The sequence below is a fragment of the Pituophis catenifer genome, unplaced genomic scaffold, assembly GCF_029215685.1.
Source record: "Pituophis catenifer annectens isolate HBS135680 unplaced genomic scaffold, rPitCat1.0.hap2 SCAF_3, whole genome shotgun sequence".
Taxonomy (NCBI): domain Eukaryota; kingdom Metazoa; phylum Chordata; class Lepidosauria; order Squamata; family Colubridae; genus Pituophis; species Pituophis catenifer.
In genome coordinates this window covers 54885600-54909012 of record NW_027256883.1, presented here as the reverse complement: position 1 = coordinate 54909012, position 23413 = coordinate 54885600, and the positions used below count along the sequence as shown (strand labels likewise).

Sequence of the window (23413 nt, the reverse complement as noted above, 5' to 3'; positions counted from 1 at the left end):
GTATAGGTTCCTTCTTGTTCCAAAGCACCTCTACAAGATTTTCATTCAGTCACATAATATAATCCACCTTTACACCAGCTGTAAATAGCTTTATTATGAGAACTGACCAGTTGGCAAAATATGGAGAATGAAAAAGGAACCAAGAACAAACATGTAAACTGTGTGATCGAGCAGTTGTTCATTTAAGATGAAGACAGAAGTTGTTCATTTAAAGTAATACAGTTTAAGTCACATGAGTTATCTCCTATCAATGTATCATGTAGCAGCTGAGTGGTGAACTCATTTTTAAGATTACAATTTAAAGCTACGGTTACAATAAAAATCTATATATGCAGAATTTAGTGGGAAATCTTTTCATTTCAATAAAATAAGTTTCATCTCTTTATATATCCCTTACATATTGGAAACATATGCCACAAACTGCTTTTACATATGTAATCATGTAGATAAGTGCAAAACCTATGATTCCATGAGCTTCCCAATATTCCAGTTCTCCAAACCATACTTAGCTAAGCCATTGTCCCAGAGTTTTCAAGAAGTTAAACCTCTAAACCAAAAACAGGATGTAGTATTTTGGATGTTATAAAATTGGCCTATTTCATCCAGAACACCATGGCCAGACAAGCCATTCCTGCAAGCCCCTACCATTATTTAGTGTGTACATTCACTGTAGTGTTGACCTACCCTTTATTCATTTAAAAGTGTATATCCAATTAAATCCAGCTCAGAAAAATCATGATTTGTAGGACAATTCTAGCTGTGTAAATATAGTATTTGTAAAAAAAAAAAAAAAATATCTCATGGCAATGACTTTTGCTACTTATGTATCACAATTTTTCAAAGAATATATACAGTATGAACAGCCATATAGTTGGGAATTCCAACTTCTCAGATACACGTAAGTGATAAGAAGAGAAATATTTTTAATTTTCATTATCTATTTTAAAAGAAATTACAATCTAAGGAATACAAACAGCACAATAGTATTTCTCCAAATATTACCCATCCTACATACCAACCACAATTAATTTAACAGTGAAAATACTCCACTGTGAAATAGAAAATCTAAGCCATTAATAATGAAGTTCTGGTATCCCAACACACACAGAACTCGTACACATAAAAGAGCTGTTGAATCATGTAAGCTCTTTACAAGGTTGTCTAAAGAAAATGCCCACTAGTACAGGTTTCAAAACAGGGTAACATTTCTACTGATTGCAGCAAATACTGGATCCAGACTCACATTTCAGTGCTTACAAATTTACTAGTCTACAACTTTATACAACCCAACAGCATCTTGCAGCAGATCTCAAATGATAATCCCTTGGAAATTTATTTTGCAAGAAGTGTAACAATAAGTGAACTTGTAGTCCTTGGCAATGTAATTTGTAGTCCTATAATTTGTAGCAATATAATTACCAAACTATTCCTTAAACATTTTAGTTGGCAGCAGTTACATTATCATATTATGCTCAGATCTTCATACAGTACTGTGACAACTGTCACGATACAGCTTTAAGGAGTCAATGTGGCAACTCTGTACCTGAAAACACCCTGAGTATTCCAGAAAACTCATCTTTCGTTGAAAGTAGGAACCTAGCCATACCACACAAAAAGTAAAAGGCATAACACATATACTGGATATACACCACATACAAACAACAACAAAAAATCCATCTGTCACAGACAGGCAGCCATGACTCAAATATAAGCGTGCCCTATCTTGGTTGTTTCCTGCACACGCTTAAACATAAAAATATAAAATAGCTGTCAGTTTGGATGCTTGTTCACATCCTCTGTATTTCATTGTTTTCTTTTTCCTTTTAAAGTTTTTCAAATGCAAAAATCAAGTATAGACCTAGAAGGGAAAAAAGTAAAATATTAACAGCCTGATCTCATGTCAAAAATTTCAACAATTAAGATGTTCCTAATACTCATTTCTTTTTGTACATATTCAAACCTGAAACTATGCAAGTTCTATTCATATCTACTCAGTTATCATTATCATTATCGTTATCATTCATAACATAGCCCGACAGAACTACTTCTAGTAATGTGTATATACAGAAAGCACATGTACTTGGTGATATATTTAAGAAAAGATGATTATTTTTTTAAATACAGGTAGTCCACGACTTATGACCTCAAATGAGCCCAAAATTTGTTGTTAAGTGACTCATTTGTTAAGTGATCTTTTTAGCCACAGTTGTTAAGTGAATCATTGCAGTTGTTAATAACACAGCTGTTAAGTGAATCTGGCTTCCCCACTGTCACATGATCCCAAGACACTGCAACTGTCATAAACATGAACCAATTGCCAAGCTCCCAAATTTTGATCACATGACCATGGAGATGCTGCAACGGTCATGTATAAAAAATGGTCATGTTACTTTTTTCAGTGCGATTGTAACTTTGAACAGTCACTGAATGAACTGTTGTAGATTACCTGTACCACATATTGATATTTCAAAGGTAATTAGCTGATATATACAACCACATTTAACTATTCTCAATCCATGTATTCACTTAATACAGAAGCACAGAACCTGCAGCACCCTTCACCCAAGCCTTGGTTACAACCCCAGGATTTCTCTAAGAATTGCTAAGAATTGAATTTTAATTTATGATACAGATTACAAAAGGATACTGCTTACCTAGAAAGTGAGTAATTGCATTGATTTTTAAAAAATTTAAATTAAATCAAAATCAGTTTGTCTCAACTTCGTATTTTTTTCTTTTGCTATATCTACAATATCTACACTAATGGGAAACTTTTCTATAAATCTATTAATGGTACAAACAATAATATATATAGTTGCACTTAACATACCGTATTTTTCAGAGTATAATACGTTCCGGACTATAAAATGCACCTACCTTTTTTGGTGAGGAAAACAAGAAAAAGAAATCTGCCTCTGCCTCCCAGCAATTTTGCCTCATTGCAGCAAACAGCAAATAGCCTGCTTTACTTTCATTTTCGTTTTCAGCATAGCTTGATTAGCACAAAAAAAAAATCTGCTCCCAGCAATTTACCTCCTTGCAGCAAGCATCAGAGGCCCGCGCAGCAATAGGCAATGGCAATCTCTGCAGCCTGAAACAGCTGAGAGTCGGGAGGCCAATCCAATTGATAATCAACTTGTGCTAATTAGACCTTGCTGAAGCTGAAATGGACTGTTTCTTCTTGCTGCTTGCTGGAAGGAGGTAAATTGCTGGGAGACAGAGGCCAAACGGTGAGGGCCAATGGGTCGGCGGGGCTACGTATAAGACGCACCCAAATTTTCACCCCCTTTTAGGGGAGAAAAAGGTGCATCTTGTATTCTGAAAATGGTTCATGTCATGAAAGCTAAGATAATATGTAACAAAATGTATAGGTGCTAGGTTGATCACCATCAACAACAGCTATAATTAGTGGCTCATAGTTCCTATTTTACACTTTAAGAATAAAGCATAATCAAGCATGTCTCATAATTTTCAAACATTTTAAAACTAATAATTCAGCATAATTCAGTTTTAGTCATTCCATTTTTTTGAAACCATAAGGATATTACTATATTGAAATTTATTCCTTACGTCAATTCCACTGATGTTTGACGGTGGAATTGACCTAAGGAATAAATTTCAATAAACATCATCCAAAATATTAGGAAAATTAATTTGTGTTATTTGTAAAATATAATAAATGTTAATGCCTATTTATAATTTATGATTATAAATTTGAAAGGTAAGCATTTTTTCCAGAAACAGTCAACACTGACTGCCTGCATGGATACACTCACAATGTTTTTTTAACAGTGTGAAAGTGATTTTCATTTCCATGTTCTTGAATGCTAGGCAAAGTTAAATGACTGAATTTAATCTCAGTACCTACTGATGAAATTGGAAATACTATGATGAATAACCAGTCCTTTTGTGCAAAAATTCACTTTGTAGATTTATGAAATATTTCCACTCAAGAAATTTATCATAATAGCACAATAGCAAGACAAATGCAGAAATGCTGCTAAGCAAACATATGCATATTTGACAGATATTTGATAACTATTCCAGGAATTTTCAAACGCTGCTTGCAATACATACTTGTTGCTTCCCATTCAGGTTTACTCATTGTTCCCTAAAATGAAAGAGAAAGAAATTTACAAGATTGTTTTTCTCTGAAGTTTTCCTATACTTCAAAAAGCTAAACCAAATTCTACAATAATACTTAAGCATTTTCTTTGACCCTAAGCAGTTAGAAGCTGAACATTGGATTAATACTAAGATCTCATACTGTTAAAATATCTAAAAACTTTCTGCCAGTTTTCAATGTCATGCCATCTGAAGATAAGCTCCCAGAAGCAGCCTCCGATTTCTGTTAAATTAGAGGGATGGAGGATGCAAATATTGTTTTCTGTGATGGAAGCAATATTATTGAATTCTTTGCCCTTTGAAATATGATCTTACTTTCCTAAGATCCAGGAAATTATTAAAAACAGCTATTGTTATTATTGGTTGCAGTCAGTCAGATGTTTGGATGTGATTTGCCATTTTTGTCCACCTATCAAGTCCCTCCCAAGCACCTGGGATAGGCAGATGTTGTTGATTGATATTAAAAGTATTGACACAAAGTAAGCTGTTCTAAATAAAACTGCCTTTTGCAATGGACTGGTGATTTTGTTAATAGCATGAGTCACACAGTTGGCCAGATGTTTAGACTGGATTTGGCATTTCTGTCCTCCTGTTGCATAGGTGTCAAACTTGTGGCATCACGTTGCTATCACATGACGTTTCATGATGTTTTTCCCATTCGCGGAGCTGAAGTAGGCATGGCCTGCGCTTGACGCATCCAGCCACTGCGCATGACGCTTCTGCAACTGATTGATGGTCATTTTGTCAATGCCAGTGATGTTTAAGTGGTACTTCAGATGTTTTGCAATTCCACCCAAAGTGCTTATTACAATTGGTGCAATTGTTGTTTTCTTTTGCAATAGTTGTTCTACTTCCATTTGGAGGCCTTTGTATTTTGTGATTTTTTCTCAAGGTCTTTATTTTCTATTCTATCTGGAGTGCAATGTCCACTTTCCAGACTTTGCCTTTATTACCAACAATCATGAAGTCTAAACTGTTATGTGGCAGGGGCTTGTCTATCTGAATTCTAAAGTCCCATTTTAGCTTCTTCATTTTCTATTACTTAATATTATTATCATGCTTTATCATACAGTCAGCCAGATGTTTAGACTGGATTTGGCATTTTTACCCATCTATCAATTCCTTCTTAAAATCTCTGCTGATAGAACCTGCCATTTACATGTAATGTTAGCTGCCTTATTTTATCTGTGGTTTAATTATTTTTTATTATTATGTAAAATGATTTCTTCTGCAAATCTTTTGTTATTGCAGGTATAACCTGGCAAGAGCCTCACAAAGAAGATGTGAGAAAAATAAATAACATCCAATTATAAATATCTGAGAAATTCCATCTCTCTGAAATTAAAAAAAACATTTTTACATGAAGAAAATTTAAAAAATGAGTTTTTACACATTTATATATGTTTATCTAAAAAAATAATTTGGAGGACCTTGTCTGGCATTAGAAACCAAGCAGATTCACCTTATATGAAAGATTTTATTTAATTACCAGAAGCTAAGCTTAACTTAGGGACGCGGTGGCTCAGTGGCTAAGATGCTGAGCTTGTCAATCGAAAGGTCGGCAGTTTAGCTGTTCGAATCCCTAGTGCCATAACGGGGTGAACTCCCGTTACTTATCCCAGCTTCTGCCAACCTAGCAGTTTGAAAGCACGTAAAATAGAAAAATAGGGACCACCTTTGGTGGGAAGGTAACAGCGTTCCGTGCGCCTTTGGCATTTAGTCATGCCAGCCACATGACCACGGGGACGTCTTCAGACAGTGCTGGCTCTTCGGCTTTGAAATGGAGATGACCACTGCCCGCTAGAGTCGGGAATGACTAGCACATATTTGCAAGGGGAACCTTTACCTTTTAAACTTAATTTAAGAACATCTTTAGGTTTACCCTAACCTTATGTTATGTTTTGCCCCTGGGTTTCAAACCAATAAATCAGTTAACAAATAAGAGAATATATAAACGTCTATCTATCTATCTATCTATCTATCTATCTATCTATCTATCTATCTATTCAACTGCTCAATCCACTGTGCATAATACTGGACCACTGCTGGTTATTTCCTTAATATTAATATTCAAAAGCTTCTCTGCAACTCTCCACATATATTAAAGGATACTGTGGCAAACAAAGATAGCAACTAACTTGGATAGAACGATTTATCTTCCTAGAACAATTGCTTAATATTAGAACTTGCAAGTTACCTTTTTTAACCTAGGAAATAAGAATATTTCTCAATTTCTTAATGTAGTCTTTGTTATTGCAACTACAATTGGGAACAGTAATCCAGTTGTTTAGTGAAGCAGTCACTAAGTGAAACCACAACTGTATTTATTATCTTACTTCAGCTTTCTTTTGCTTCATTCTTGTGAAGGTCATAAATGTAAGGATTGGTTATACAGTTACTTTTTCATCCTCACTGTAATTTTTAACTATCAATAAATAATGACTACCTCTATTCTCTTAGAAAAATATTGTCTGCAACTTTCCACACATAATAAAGCATACTCAAGCAAAAAAGGATAGCAATTTACTTGAATGTAATTATTTTTTATCTGGAGCAAAAAACATTTTCAATAATAAACACACAAAGGATTTTGTCAAATCATTTCTACACTACTTCTATTTTCAAACAATAGCTGAACTCTCTTAAAATTACTATGTTCTGAGAAGATAAGACATATTACCGTATTTTTGGACTATAAGACATACTTTTTTCCCTATAAAAGTGGGTGGAAATGTCAATGCGTCTTATAGATCAAATACGGCCCTGTTTTGGCCTCCCAAAACCAGCACCCCACATGTCCCGTTTTTGCAAAAAATGGCCCCGTTTTTTGCAAAAACGGGACGTGCAGAGGGTTTGGGAGGCCTGCAGAGTGCTCTTGGGGGCTGGGGAGGGCAAAAAGCAGACGGGCGAAGGCCAAAAACTATTTTTTCTTGTTTTCCTCTTCAAAATCTAGGTGTGTCTTATACTCCAGTGCATGTTATAGTCCGAAAAATACAATAATTAAACTAGCAATTTTTGTAAATTTATTTACAAGGCTGATGTTTCATTTTGAACAGCCCTAATTATACATAAAGACACCTTTGTAAGTTATTATATGCCAATATCAGACCTTAAAACATGCAACTGTGACTACACTATATTTTTTTCTCCTTCTAAGGGTCAGAAGTTCCAAATAACTGTTTTAAAAAGCTATTTGCTACACAAGCAAACCTAACATTAACATTGTGTACCAACATGACACACACAAAAAGCTTCAGTACTTTCTTGCCCTTTCTGCAAACAGAAACCAATAATAAGACATGAATAGTTTCACCATTTTACAGAAATTAAGGGGGGGAGGAAATCTCTCCCTGACATTTGGGCAAAGAGGCAGACTGATTTCATAACCTATATCAAGTCAGCAACCTGAGAAAACGTTCTTCCTTCACAGTGGCACCATAAGAGAAGAGAATATGTGCTATAGGCGATCTAATAGAGACCTAAGCCTATCCAATAGAGAAGAAAAATATCTTAAATTGCAAGACTTCAACCAAACTGATCTGGTTGAAAGACAAGGTATTGCTGTGTTCACATTAACTTAAATGACTACGTTTTAACATTTCAGGCAGAGAAATACAATTCTGCCAATACTTACAAAAGGTAGTTTTCCTTTTCCATCCTTCTTAAACATTTCAGCATGCTCATAATCCTCTTTTATTTGTGAGACCAATCTGGAACCTTCATCAGCGGGGTATTTCTGAAAAATAGTTTAGGTAGAATTAATGCAAATATAACCCATAGACAGCAAACTAAAAATTATATGAGCAGGTGATAATCTCCACAACAAAATGTACTTGTTGTACACCACACTGTATCTTCCAATTTATAATTGTATATCTCCTTCCACCCATTACAGAATTAAAGGAGATAGAAGTGGTTTGTATTCAAGATCTTTACAGAATAAGCCCAACTTAGCTTTGATCTGATACTATACTTATACTACCCCATATCTCAGATTAACCTTCTGCAATCAGATGCTGTCCAAATGTGATGGAACTGCATTTCTTATAATTTCCAGTGAGCCTAGCTGATGACATCCAAATGGGGAAAGTCAATAGAGTTATCAATAACAAACTTAAAACAATTTACTATTACTTAGTAAATAGTAATTTACTATTACTTAGGTTACTCCAATGGTTGTATCCATATATCAATTAGATTTTAAATAACACATTTTAATGTTTATTACAGAAGTGAGTAGCCAATAGTAAAAGTCAAAATCTTAAATGCACTTGATTCAAATGCAAATAAACATGGAAACTATTACAAAATTCCCTTTTAATCTAATGACAATACATTATTTAAAAAGTTGACCAGACCAACAATTTAAGATTATACATATTATATCTATATCAAGCACTTACCTCCAATGCCTTCATTTGTTGCAGAAGCATTTTATGTTCCATGTTCTTCGCTTTTTCTTCATAAAATTCCCAAAAGGTTTTTTTGTAGACTAGTTTCATTTTATACTTCTTTGCCATGCTGCAAAGTAAATTTTATAGAATATCATGAAATTATTAATTCTCAAAATACTAAGTTTTCAAATAGTACTTCTGTATCCAGAGCTACCATAATCTGCAGCAAAATTGCAGCAACATGCATTACAGGATCAGAAGGAATTATTTAAATTACCAAGCCCAATTGTGCTCAATATGGAAATCAAAATTAAAGCATCTGTTAAAACTGTCTGTCTAAATTTTGTTTGAAGACATTCAACTATCTTGAGTAATAAGTTTCATTAACAAACTGTTCTAACTGTAAAGAAACTTATTCAGCATTTAATTAGAATCTACTTTCACATAATACCTTTATTCTATTTTCTCAGTCTGAAACAACAGAGAACGTGTTGTGGCATTGTCCATGAAGATTCTCAGTCATCCAGGTCATTGTTGTCCCAAAGGTACTTTTTCAAAAGGCAACTGGACTTTTCTTTGTTTTTTCCTTGAAGATGTTTCACTTCTCATCGAAGAAGCTTCCTCAATTCTGAACGGTGGGGGGGAGGGGAGGAGAGGATGATTTATATTCCTTGCAGTCAACTGGTCATTAGCACTCTGTCTGAAAGTCCTTGAGGTCATTTGGGGTTTATCTACGCCCTCAGGGTCACCTGAATCCGGGACTGGAAGCAAAATATCTTCAAGAAACAGAACAAAGGAAAGTCCAGTTGCCTTTTCAAAAAGCACCTTTGGGACAATGTTGTGGCATTTTGTGTGTGTCACTTATTCTAGTATTTGAAAAGGCATATTTTCTCAAGATTTAAAACTCCACTTAGCTTGTTTCTGGAAAGACTTAATTTCTGCTCATCCTCTTTGCCATTTTACACTTGTTTTAAATTGCCTCCATTTTTAAAAAAAATACTGCATCCAGTGCTAGAAGCAATACTTGAGGTGAAGTACAACTAATGCAGAGGAACAATTATTTTCCATGATTTTGGAAACTGCACTTTTATTCAAGCAGCCTTAAGTTACATTTGCCTTTTTTCCAGACATAGCATCCTGCTGATTCTATGAACACTGGAAAGTAAGTTGGAATACAATATTAAGACCATAGGACCAAATACATTCATTTTAATTAGTGCTAATTCTGTCTGTATAAAAGAGGATGTAAAGAAGAGGAAGGAATGAAGAAGAAAGCTACAACTAGTCCTCAGGTTATCTTGAATTGCCATCATTAAATAATGCAGTTATAAAGTGCCACATCATAAGACTGCATCACTTAACAATGGCAACCCCATCATAACTCCAGAATGATGTGGATTGTTAAGTGAAGACTTCAAATGACTATGGCATGGGAAGAGTCAGAAATTCCAGGCAAACAGGTAACAGCTGCAGGTGGAAACAACAGATGGGAGGATGGGTACTGTGTCAGGGAGGTGAATGCCCAGTTGGGCACTATGAAATGTGGGCAGGAGAATGTTAGGCCCAATCTTGTCCATTTTTCAGCATCATCGTATCTTTGTACAGTCATTGAACATACAGGCTAAGGACAACCTATATAATTCCAAACAGTGGACAAAAAGTCTGTTTGTTCGAATTCAGCAATTCCTGGCTCTATTATTCCTCAAGGAAACTTAAGCTTAAATTACTACACAGAAAGACTTTAAATAGGCAAAGCCAACCTATGGACAACTCTGACAAACATTTAAATAAAACACAGTACTTTTATTGTTTTATAACCTACTTTTCTATGTCAATTACTCAAAGTAGCTGACAATATTTAAAATATAAAGCAAAGAGGCTGAAAATAGCATAGCATAGCATAGCATAGCATAGCATAGCATAGCATAGCATAGCATAGCATAGCATAGAATTAAAACTAAACTAACATGCAAAAAATAAAATTAGGTAAGAACTTACTCTTCCAGCAATGGAAAATAAACCAGGAATTCTGGAACATCAACCACTCCTTCCAAGTGGAAGTCATATTTGCAACCAAACAAAGGATACTCTCCCTTTTTCTGAAACTTTACATTATATATTTCATTCCCAAATGAATTTGTTTCTGAAGATTCAAGGCGTTTTCTATGGCAAAACATTAAAAAAAGACTATTACAACATTTGGTTAAACTTAAGAGAAGTTACAGCCAATTCAAAGAACACCAAGAAGTCAAATAAAACAATGACAAAAAATCCTATTGGACAGAAGAAAGAGAGAATAAAGCAGTGAGGCAACCACACCTTAGAAAAAACATGGTGCAGCTGCTCAGAGGACTGTTTGAAGACTATCTGAACATTTGTACATGTGGAAATTACGCCTGCCAAGACTGATGGAATAGTGAGGCAGGAAAATGCAACAGCCTTTACACTTCAATAAGGAGCATCTGATTTGCCCCAACATGTTAGGGGAAGTGACCTTTCAACAGGCACACTCAGAAATGTGATGGCTGCATGCCTTTGGATATCCTGAATAAGTTAATTAACAGAGGGTAATCAAAGTCTAATGGCTGTGGAAGGCTTCAAATTAGAAGCAAAATGGTGCTTCAGAACATGGGGACATGCAAAAATATTCATTGTTTGGAACAATGAAAATTGGATATTTTAATGAGCAGAAAATGCTTTTCTATATCTTAAGAGGGTAGGGTGTTTTTTAAGAGGGAGTCTGAAAATTTTAGTGTTAGGAATTCTGTGGACTAATAAAATACAGAATCAAACTAGACATACAGTGTTTCTAATTTAAATGATATTTATATTATACATTTAGTACATTTACTTTAGATTATAGTCACAAGATCCACAGACCAGAGCTGGACTGATTGATTATGTGCCAGGCAGGCAAACAAATGAAACAGTCAAGGTGAATAATATGAGCAGATATTAATAATTATATTCATCAATGTTATGGCATTAATACTTTGTCCAATCAATTCCAAAAAAACTGACATTTGAAAATATCTGACTTAAAAAGTATTTCCTTTATTTGTTCTCACATAATTCTTCTCATCAACTTACACAAGTTGGTAACTATCTGGAGTTGTGCCAATGAAGTATCCTCCAGGGGAAAGTTGCTCACAAGCATTTTTAAGCATCATATCCGCTTGCTCATAGGTCTCAAATGAATAATGATATACAAACTGACAGCTGCAAATGTCAAAGTACATATTGCTATCCCTGTACTTTTTAGACAGAAGTTCCTGAAATTAACAAAAAAGGGAAATAAAAACAAACATATATTATTCCAGCATCCTAACTACAAAGCTTTTCAAAAACCTAACTAAAATTACCTTTTTGTATCTACTGTATCACAATATCTGTTATATCTTTATGAACTGAATTCTAAGTAAAAAGTATTCGGACTTCTTTTCCAGGGAAACAAACAACGATGAAGAGAACAATTTTAGGCAACCCGTATGTAGATTTGTGACATAACAGTATATAGAAAAATTGTTACATAAAATTGTGAATATCTGAACATACGATTTCACATGGCATAAATTACAAATGTATACTTGTCTCATTGAAATACAGTACCACAAATCTTGACAGTTTTAGAGAGGTAGTGTTTAAGACTAATTCCTAACTCTCCTTGCCAATAAAATTAGATTAATTATTCAGTCTATAAAATTTGCAATTATTTTTCTAAGAGTTTAGCAACTTTTTCTAAAATATTGCTTCAGTCATATTGATTACTTTCCATCCTTTACAGAAAGAATAACATATCTCAAAGTAATAAAAAGAAAATAAATAGCATGAAACAACTATACCTTGGTGCTATCCGCAGTTATAAATTCTGCACTGAAAAATCTATCATTCTGGCGACCACGATTTTTCATATCTTGGTAACGCTGTTCACACTGTTGTACAGATACACCAGCAATATCTGTTTTTTAAAAAAAGCTGAAATATCACTTATTTGTGAGATTTAGAAAAAATGGAGGCTTAATTCAAACGAATACAGTTCTATTTAAAACCAAATACTTCTTATTTATAGTACATCAAGGGTATGGCAGTGTTCAGTAGTGTTTATTCCAGTGGTGAAATCTGAACCGGTTTACTACTGGTTTGTTGCAGTGCACGCCAAAAGGCAGTAAGTAGAACAGCGCGCAGGGGGGATCAGCTGTGGCACGCAATCTTTTTTTTTACTTTTAAAAGCATTGCTTTTAAAAGTTAAAAAAAGCCTCTGACTATAGTGCGGCTCAGGTGTGATCTTCAGAGGCTTTTTTTTAACCTTTTAAAAGCATTTTTTTTACAACCTCTCCTGCCAAAGAAGTTGTAGAAAAAATGCTTTTAAAAGTAAAAAAAAAAGCTCTGACGATCGCATGGCTCAGCTGGGCATGGATGGGGATTTTTGCTATCGGTTCTCCGAACCACCTGCTACCGGATTGGGCGATCTGGTCTGGACCAGGAGCATTTCACCCCTGGTTTATTCAGAACAAATCAAATCTAAAAGTAATACCTTTGGCAAATGTTTAACACAATTATTTGCAGTGAGTACAGTATGGGATAGTGCAGTTAGAGAATGTGCATTGAAGAGATTCAGTTAAAGAACAATTAGAAAGCATTTCAGTCATATAATATAATACATATTTATTGCATGCATAGCTGACATATGTAACATTTTTTTAAGGACAATAATGTATCTTACAATCCCAGATAGGAATCTAGCAGTTGGCAAGACAAATAGAATTGTGGATGTAAAATTAGTCAAATACAAGAAACTTCAGCCAACTTCATTTGACTCTCTTCCATATATTGTGTACTATTTGTGTACTATTTAAAACATCCCTTCTAGAAGATACTGTTAAGTACTGCAGATCTGATTTTACTTATACCACTCAAGAAACTATGCAACTGAAACAGAGTTAACACAATAAAATCAGCGATTCTAGATGCTAGTGTTGCAGATTTTATTCTTTTTTACCCGTATAATAGCCAAGTTTCGTTTAATTTCAAAATTTCTTTTCACTATTAGCAAACTTGAGTGTATTGAACACACTCCATATTTTATATCCATAATACGGATATAAAATATGCCTTTGGGAATTTTCTCTACTTTACCCTACTCACCCTACCAGAGCCAGGTACTATTAAAGTAGCTTATCCTATACATGGATTTAAAGTATTTTCTTACTATTTTTATAAATTATATTTGCAGAATAAAAATTAAAGATATCTCAAAGTTCCTTTTCTATGTTATCTACAATTTAACATGATTCCCATATCAAATTAATTTGCTGTTCTTACCTGTACATACAAGTTTACTTATTCGGCCTTTTCTCCACTTCAGCAAGTCCCCACCTTTACCACATCCCAAGTCTAACACTGTAATGTTTTGTTTTCTTTGCCGTACCTTATCAAGGAATTCACCTAAGAGAAAAAATAATAATCGTGAAAAAATGAAATGTTCTCCCTGTATTAGAATATAGCTTTCTGGTTATTTTCAGAGATTTAGAGCTCCAGCCTATGTTCCTATCTTTGAGAGGTATGAGATAAAAAGAAAATCATCATGCACTTGCATGGACCCTGAGTTTTCATCTCAGCTTCACTCTGCTCAATTGAATGTATTTATAGTATTTATAGAATGTATTTAAAGCACAAAGGGAGAGAGTCAGTGGCACTGAAACAAATTCCAAGAAGAGTTAGAGACTTAAGAAAAGAATATCAATTTCTCACGAAATGTTTGATTAAAAGAGGAGTGAAGTTTAGATGATTGGTACTAGAAGGAATTTTGGTGAACTGGCAGGAACAAAGACACAGATTAGATACAATAGAGAAAACAGAGTTATTTTATGAACAATATATGATTCCAAGAGGAAGAGAGATTGAGTAAAGAAAGAGGAGCTGGACACCAGGAAGAAAAAAAAGAACAACTAAAAGAGACAAGTAAAGAACAAGAAGAAAGAGCAATAAGAGAAGGAGCAAGAGCTGAAGAAGTTAAATAACAAAGGGAGATAAGAACGACTAGATCTACAAAACAAGTAAACAAGTATGAAATGGAAGAAGAAATTAAAGTATCAATGAACATAAATGGATTAAATTCGGCAATAAAAAGAAGAAGAATATTTAACAAATTAGAGAAGTTAAAATTAGAGATTATATGTTTGCAAGAAGTTCACATTAGAAAACAACACAAAAAACTTTTGGAGCAACCAAAATTGGGGACATTATATACAACGCTGCTTGCCAAAGCAAAAGAGGAGTAGGACTTTATATCAAAAAGACAACTCAATCTAAACAAATATTTGAGATGAGGAAGGAAGGAATGAACCATAAAACTACTATTAGTAGGGATATATGCTCCAAATGAAAATCAAGAATAATTTTATGCAAAACTACAGAGAAAAATATTAGAATATGAAGATGAAGATATTTACGTAACAGGAGGCTTTAATGTGATTGTCAATAATGAGTTAGATTACAATCAACAAAAGTAAATAAAAAATTAAGAAAGACTCTCCCCAAAGCATTTTATACAATGACAGATGAACTAAGCTTGCAAGATGCATGGAGAAAAAGAATTTGAAGGAAAAGCAATATACATTCTACTCAAATAGGCACATCTTGTGGTCAAGAATAGATATGATGTGGATGTCAATAAAATTAATATCTAAGATAGTTTGATATAGAAACAAGTACATGGGCAGATCACAATCCAATAACAATGACATGGAAGGGCAGAGAAAAAGAATGAGATGGATATTAAATCAAAATTTACTAAATGAAAAGAGCTTTCTACAACATATGGAAAAAGAATTGACATTTTTCTTAAAAGAAAATAGAAAAGAGGATACATCATTGCAAAATGTATGGGATACTAGTAAGGCATATATTAGAGGATTGACAATGATATATTTAGGAAAACGGAACGAACAGAGTAGACAAACACAAAAGAAATTGGAGGAGAAATATAAGAAATTAGAGAAAGATTTACAAAAAAACCCCACAGGACAAAAAAGTTAAAAATTTGAAACAAGAACTAGAAAAACTAGGGATTGAGAGAGATTGGTACACACGATTGCAAATACAATCAAGATATGATAAAGATTTGAGACAGTATGGCTTCAAACTGGGAAAATCAGAACTGGACGAGATATTGACTGGGACAGATGAAAAATGATCAAGAACTGTATAATTACTTATTGCAAATCAGATTAGAAGACGAAGAAGTAAAAGAGACAATGATAACATGGGCAAAAAATGTTGGTTACATGATAGAATTAGAGAAATGGCAACAACTATGGGAAAGGAATTATAAATTAACAATGGCAACTGCATATAAAGAAAACCTATATAAAATGTTTTATAGATGGCATATGTCACCCGAAAGGTTAGCAAAAATGTTTAAGGATAAATCAGCTAAATATTGGAAATGTTTTCAATTGCCAGGCTCATATTATCCTGGATGCACGGCTGTCTTTAGAAGAACATGTGACGGCCGTGGCCAGGACTACTGTAATGCTCTCTACATGTGGCTCGCCTTGAAGAGCACCCGGAGGCTCCAACTGGTCCAGAATGCGGCCGCGCAGGTGATTATGGGAGCGTCATGGCGCTCCCATGTAACACCTCTCCTGCATGAGCTGCACTGGCTCCCGGTGGTCCTCCGGGTGCGATTCAAGGTGTTGGTGACCACTTTTAGAGCGCTCCATGGCTTAGGATCTGGATACTTACGAGACCGCCTTCTGCCACCGAGAGCCTCCCACCGGCCAGTGCGCTCCCACAGAGAGGGGCTCCTCTGGGTGCCGTCGGCCAAACAATGTCAACTGGTGGCCCCCAGGGGGAGAACTTTCTCTGTGGGAGCACCTGCCCTCTGGAATGAGCTCCCCCCAAAGATACGGACGATTCCAGATCTACGTACTTTCCGTTGGGCCCTCAAAACTTTTTTATTTCATCAGGCTGGACTGGCCTAACTCTCCAATGGTGTAATTTTAATTTTAATTTTAAATGGGGGATTGTAACTGTCGGGCCAAATTGCTTAATATATTTTTAAATTGTTTTTAAATTTTGTATTCTATGTTTTTTATCTATAGCTGTTCACCGCCCTGAAAAGGGTGGGTATATAGGGTATATAAATTTAAATATTAAATTAAATTAATTATTAAATTATCATATGTGGTGGAAGCAAAAAATTATTGGGTTAGAATACAGGCATGATTAGAAGAAATAGTACACCAGCGTATAGAACTAAAACCAGAGGTATTTTTATTGGGTATTTTACCGGAGAAATGTAGTAAAGAAGATACTTATTTAATTATTTATATAATAATAGCGGCAAGAATTGTATTTGCACAAAATTGGAAGGCAGAAAAAAATCCCATTAGAAGGAGAGGTAATAAAGAAAATTTTAGAATGTGCAGAAATGAATAGATTAACATTAAGAATAAAAGATAAAGAGGAATCAGTGTATTTCAAGACATGGGGACGATTTTATGCGTGGCTAGAAAAGAAATATGAATAAAAGATGACAGATTAATAAATTAGATAACGTAAAAGTAAATGAGAGAGAAGACAAAAAAGAAATAGAAACTCAGATGACACCTGAATAAAAGAAAAAGGGGGAAGGAGGGGGAAAAAGAGGGGAAATGTTACTATATAAATGTACAATTATGATGATATGTGTGAAATCAGTAAAATAGAAAAGAAATTGAAAAGAAAGTATATATGAATAGAAAATTTGGGTTGCTCGGATACCAATATAGAAAATATTGAAACTGAAAATAAATACAACAATGGAGAGAGAATATGTATGATTAACAATGGATAAGAGACTATGCATTTATGACATGTTTATGACAAATACATTTTTTGTTTAAAAAAAATTTCAACATAAAAAAAGGAATGTATTTATAGTTAAGTATATAGGACTGTCCCACATGAAAACTTAATTCACTTCAAATGTTTCTACTTTATGTGCTAAATCTTAGGAAAGTTAATTTCATCACTGAATTCTCAGAATTTCAATGATGAAATTTATGATGAATTATAATATCCAAGAATGACTAGTCTGGACTGAGATGTAATTTTGACAAAAAGTATCATTTTTATCTCATAATATATACATGACTATAATCTCATTTTTAGACTAAAACAATAAACAGAAAAATGATCTTACAAATACATACAATGCTTGAATTATAGACCAACAGTGAAGAATGCAGTCATATTTTATGTGCAATCAAAATATTAATTTTCCAATATATAATCTAATATTTGGAATTTAGAAATTGTTTGAGATTTGTTCCTCATAGCCAGCTATCCCAAAAAGTAGATGTGTGAATTATAGATATTTTGAACTGTATTTTTAATGTACAGACATACCAATTAGCACGCTCTTTATCCAATTGTTAAAGTTTCGGAGATAGAAGATGCGACTCGTGCTACGTTGTTCCAATCCAACCTCTTCAAGCTTATTATAATGCGCTGCTACATCTTCTGAATGCTACATAAGATAAATGATTGAGTATAGCATGTAAATATTTATATGTAGGTGATATCTAAGCCCCAACATTTTTCTTTAATTGTTGCATTCCTTTTTATAGCAATAGGGTTCATATTAAAAAAAAATATGGTACATCTTTACATAGAGAGTATATATTTCCTGACAAATTCTTTCCAACCCACTAAAGAAACAAATAAAACAAAACAAAACAAATAAGAGTACAAGAAAAAAAGAGAGCAGGACTTCTTCTGTCGAGTAGAGGAAACATGAAAAAAACAGATTAAATGCCAAAACATAATATTAAGCAATGTATTCTCAATGTATTTTCCTATTGCATTTTGAATGAGGTGAAGTTCCATATATTCTTCACAAGTTACCTTGGTATTAATAAGAGGTATAAGTTTGTAAACAAGATATTCTTTCTCTCCTGATATATTACATATAAAGGGGAATATGAAGTTGATATTTCTGTTTGCAATGCCAAAGGCACAGTCAGCCAGATGTTTACACTGGATTTGGCATTTTTATCCACCTATCAAGACCTTTCCAAGGACCTGGGATAGGCAGATATTGTCTGATGGTATTAAAGATACTGTGACAGGATATAAGCTGTTCCAAGTAAAACAGTCTTCTGCAACTGATTGATGCTGATTAATGTTAATGCCAATGGAGTTCAACTAGTATTCCAGTTATTTTGGGATTTCACTCAAGATGGCTATTACTATTGGTACTACTTTTATTTGCAAGTTTGTGTTTTCTAATCTTCTACAGTTTTTATTTTTTTATTTTATTTTTATTTTATTTTGAATTTGTATACCGCCCTTCTCCCTGAGGACTCAGGGCGGTGAACAGCCAAGTAAAAACATCAAGTACAAATATTAAAATACAGTTAAAATATACATATATAAATTTGGCCCCATTAATTAAAAACAATAAACAAAACACTTAAAAACACTTAAAAAAATTAGGCCAGCCCGGCTTGCTGGAAAAGGAAGGTTTTAAGGGCACGGCGGAAGGCACCGAGGTCTTGGATTCTCCTTATCTCTGGAGGCAATTGATTCCAGAGGGTAGGTGCCCCCACAGAGAAGGCCCTCCCCCTTTTCATTTTCCTCTGTCTTTATCTCCAGATACTGCCCTGTCCACTATCTAGATTTTTTTTGTTTCTCTTATCAACATAATTAAGTTTGGGATGTTATGTGGCAGATGCTTGTCTGCTTGAATTGTGACCTCACAAATACTTGCTTGCATGCAAATAGTTACTCTTCCAGGTATTTTATTAATTGTTATGGTTCATCATATTATTACCATGTTTCCCCCAAAATTAGACCCTGTCTTATATTTTTTTTGAACCCTGAAACAAGCACTTGGCCTTATTGCCATGCGCTCAAAAGCCTGATTGGGCTTATTATCAGGGGATGTCTTATTTTGGGGGACACAGGGTAGTTAAAAGCAAATCTTCTGCTCTTGTGTTTTATACACTAAGATGGAAATCCCATTCAACTTAAAACTTGTTCTTGCTCCTATCTTACCCAGTTTTTGTTAATTTGATAAGCATTCCAGGCGGCGGCGATAGGCAGCAGTGATTCCCACCACCTGGAACGGGGCGAAAACAGGACACGCAGAGGCCAAAAATGGAACACGCAGAGACTGAAAACGGCTGAAGGGTGGAGCCAGCGAGTCGGCAGAGCTTCAGCAACATTTGCTCTATAAGACGCACAGACATTTCCACCAACTTTGGGGGGGGGGAGTGCGTCTTACAGTGCAAAAAATATGGTAACCTCAAACATAGGGAAAAAGTGCCTGGAAGAATTTGATTTCTTTAAAAATTAATATTTGAAACACTCACTGTTTTCTTTTTAGGAACCTCTTCAGATTCTGTTTCATGATGAAGAGTGTTTCCATCTCCTGTTTGACCTTCATCACACTTATTTTCAGTTTTATCATCGTTTTCAACAGGAGAATCCCTACGTGGGCATTTGATACTTATGCTATCAGGTTCTTCAGCCAACTTTCGCTTTCGCTTTCCACTCTCTTCTACTTCAGCCATATTAGCTGAAGAGCTTGTTTCAGCTGGAAACAAAAAATAATATTTTCTATTATTAAACAAGACCTTGCTGACAGACCATTCTGATAAAACAATGTCTACTGGGTCATAAAGCGTTCCAAACAACTGGGAAATAACAAATCCCGAACGTAACTTTAATTATGATAGCATATTAATGATGTTGTTAAAGAATTGTGTTAAATTTGAATTTGCATATTTAAATTGATTTTTAAAACAATTCACTCAAACTAATTTTGAGCCACAAGATCTATGCTATTCAAATAATCATCCTTATACAGGTAGTCCTTGACTTATGACCAAATTGAGCCCCAAATTTCTGTTAAGTGAGACATTTGTTAAGTGAGTTTTGCCCCACTTTATGACCTTTCTTGCCACAGTTGTTAAGTGAATCACTAACTTAGTAACCCAGTTGTTAAGTGAATCTGGCTTCCTCATTGACTTTGCTTGTGAGGTTGCAAAAGGAGATCACATGACCTTGGGACAGTCATGTGATCACCGGCAACAGTCATAAATGTGAACCAGTTGCCAAGCATCTGAATTTTAATCACATAATCATGGGGATGCTGCAAATGTTGTAACTGTGAAAAACGGTCATAAGTCACATTTTTCATTGCAGTTGTAATTTTGAACGGTCACTAAACGAACTGTTGTAAGTCGAGAACTACCTGTATCCCTTACTAAATATTTATTAAATATTTTAAATACAAATCAAAACAATTGATACTAAAATTTATTTAAAGCAACACGTACTGATATAATCTTAAAGCTTCATCATCAATTTATTTACATCCACATCAACTTCTACTGCAATGAGTTTTTTGCTTATTCTGGTAAGTAAAGGCAGTGGCAGGCTCTGCTTTATCAATCAAATCATGCACATTAAGCTGATTCCTATACCTTTCCAGAATATCCTATTACAATACAACTCATTCCAACCAAGTTTTCTTCTCACAAGCCTCCTCTCTAAGCCTTAACCCACACTGGATTATTGGGATACAAGATTTATATTTTTCATCCTATTTTTACTGGTAAATCCAGAAAAAATGTCACCTGTGCATGCACATAAAGAACATGGGCTAAATTTTGAAGCAGCTTCATTAATCTTGCAAAAAAAAAAAAGACAGCTTTGTTAGTTCAAAGAGGTGCTTCATTCTTATTAATGTGAGCTACAAAACAATTTCAAACACTTTGCACCATTCTAGCTTTTAATATCCTAAGCTGTTTTTCATTTCATTTTCTTCATATCAGTAGGTAGGCAGATGGAAGAGAAAAAAGTGCCTTAGCCTTACTACTTTTCCTTCATGGTAGCTAATTCTTGGAGAGTGGAAAAGAAGTTAAGGGCTTACAATGCAATGGCACAAGTCAGGAAAAGAATAAACTCAGTAAGAGGTCTCATCACAACAACTGCCTTATCAAAAGAATTTCGGCTGCAATGACTCTTTGAAGTAGCCCATAAATGAACTACTTTACTTTTGGGGAACTAGTTTTCCCAAATATAATAAGAACTAGGAAATAGGTACATTTTAAACACAGTCAGAGGATTGAATTATTGAAATGGCAAGGTCCGTCTAAACTCTGGTCTTCCTCTTGTTTTGCACTCATCTTTACATATGCTTTATTCAGCCATCACCAAGGGTATTCCCAATCATCTCAATATTTTTTTTTAGTCCCTTCAAGTCAGATTTGATTTCTGAAAACTGTCTATTTAAGTCCTTGCAATGTTCTTGGCAAGATTTTGGAAATTGATTGCCACTGCTTCCTTCCTAGGGCTGAGGCAGTGACTGGCCTAAGGTCACAGCTGGTTTTGTGCCTTAAGGTGGGAGTAGAGATCACAATCTCCCACGTTCTGGCTTGATGCCTTAAGCACATACAACAAACCGGCACTCCTCATCCCAGTAGCCACACAGAACAAAATAGCATAAGCCTCAGAGGAAACACTCCCATGACTTAATCTAACAAGGATCTTAAGAGGTTATTCCTGGCTAGTTGGGCCGCGAAAGAGGTGAAAGCAAGGATCTTGAGAGCTCATTTGGTGTAATGGTTAAGGTGCTGAGCTATGAGGATGAGTTTTTAAAGTTTTTTAAAAAGTTTTTAGAGTTTTAAGAAGAGATTGGACAGTCTACTTGACTAAAATAGTATAGGGCAGGCTCTCCTGCTTGAGCAGGAGGGTGGACTAGAAGACCTCCAAGGCCCCTTCCAGCTCTATTCTGATTCTGATGCTGATGTTATTCTGATGAAGGTGCGAAGACTAGGAGTCCTTGGCCTCTCTTGGTATGAAACCCAGCTGGGCGATTTTAGGCCCTGACACACTCTATCAATGCAGACAATATCACAGGTGGTTGTTGTGAGGAAAATAAGAGTCAGTGGTATTAGTTATCTTCATGGCCTTATGTATTAAAAAAAAGGAGGGAGGAACATGTAATACAGGTAGTCCTCGATTTACGATCACAATTACCCACCCCCACATTCCTGTTGTTAAGTGAGACGTGTGTTAAGTGAGTTTTGCCCCACTTTACGACCTTTCTTGCCAGTTGTTAAGCAAATCCCTGCAGTTGGTAAGTCCGTAACCCAGTTGTTAAGTGAATCTGGCCTCTCCATTGTCAGAAGGTCGCAAAAGGGGATCGCCTGACCTTGGGACATAGCAACCATCATAAACAAGAACCAGTTGCCGAGGATCTGAATTTGGATCACATCACCATGGGGGGAAAATGCCGCAAAAGGGGGAAAAACGGTCGGAAGTCGCTTTTTTTTTTCCAGTGCCGTTGTGACTTTGAACCGTCACTAAACGAACTGTCCTAAATCGAGGACTACCTGCAATCCCCAACACTGGCGTCCAATTGATTCACTGGCAGCTGTGCTCATTGCGCCTCGGGTCCTTGATTGACCCCAGAAGCGGCCGCTCCATCTCCGGGACCTCCAGGAGACGCGACCGGGGGAGGGAAAAAAAAATAAAAATAAAAAAAAATAGAGGAGAGAAGCGCTCAACGGTAACGGGGCAGCCAGGCTCCGTTTTCCCTGGCGCGACACTTAAAAATAATAATAATAATAACCTTCCGAGAAGGCGGTCAGTCAGACCGGGAGAAGAAGAAGCAGCCCCCCCCCTCCCCACTCTCGGGCTGAGAGAAAAGATGCCAAAATTGAGGCTGGGCCGCAACGGCTCCTTTCCGCGCGCGCCCGCAGGTCAGCGCAAGCTCACCCTCCTGGTTGACCGGAGCGGCGACGTTCGGCCTCCCGCTCTCAGGAAAACGAGACGCCGCGCCACTTTCCCCCGTTTTCCATCCGGGGTCGCCCTGGCCACTTCCTCTCCGGGAAGGT

At 35.4% G+C, this 23413-nt stretch overlaps 1 protein-coding gene across 2 annotated transcripts; it reads right to left on the bottom strand.

The window, feature by feature from the left end:
- Positions 1-903: 903 nt before the first annotated feature.
- On the bottom strand, positions 904-23391 carry RNMT (RNA guanine-7 methyltransferase). Of its 2 annotated transcripts, XM_070942408.1 has the most exons (11): positions 23295-23391; positions 19880-20103; positions 17913-18033; positions 13842-13964; positions 12362-12477; positions 11610-11791; positions 10518-10682; positions 8529-8646; positions 7760-7861; positions 4078-4111; positions 904-1858 (listed from the first exon to the last, which is right to left on the bottom strand). In XM_070942408.1, exons 2-11 carry the CDS (start codon positions 20078-20080, stop codon positions 1824-1826), a joined length of 1197 nt encoding a protein of 398 aa, XP_070798509.1. In that variant the 5' UTR covers positions 20081-20103; positions 23295-23391; the 3' UTR covers positions 904-1823. The 2 variants fall into 2 exon arrangements, 1 of the variants encoding a protein (XP_070798509.1); XR_011600304.1 differs by lacking the exons at positions 904-1858; positions 4078-4111; positions 7760-7861 and adding an exon at positions 8971-9147 and having other exon boundaries at positions 8570-8646.
- Between the last annotated feature and the right edge of the window lie 22 nt (positions 23392-23413).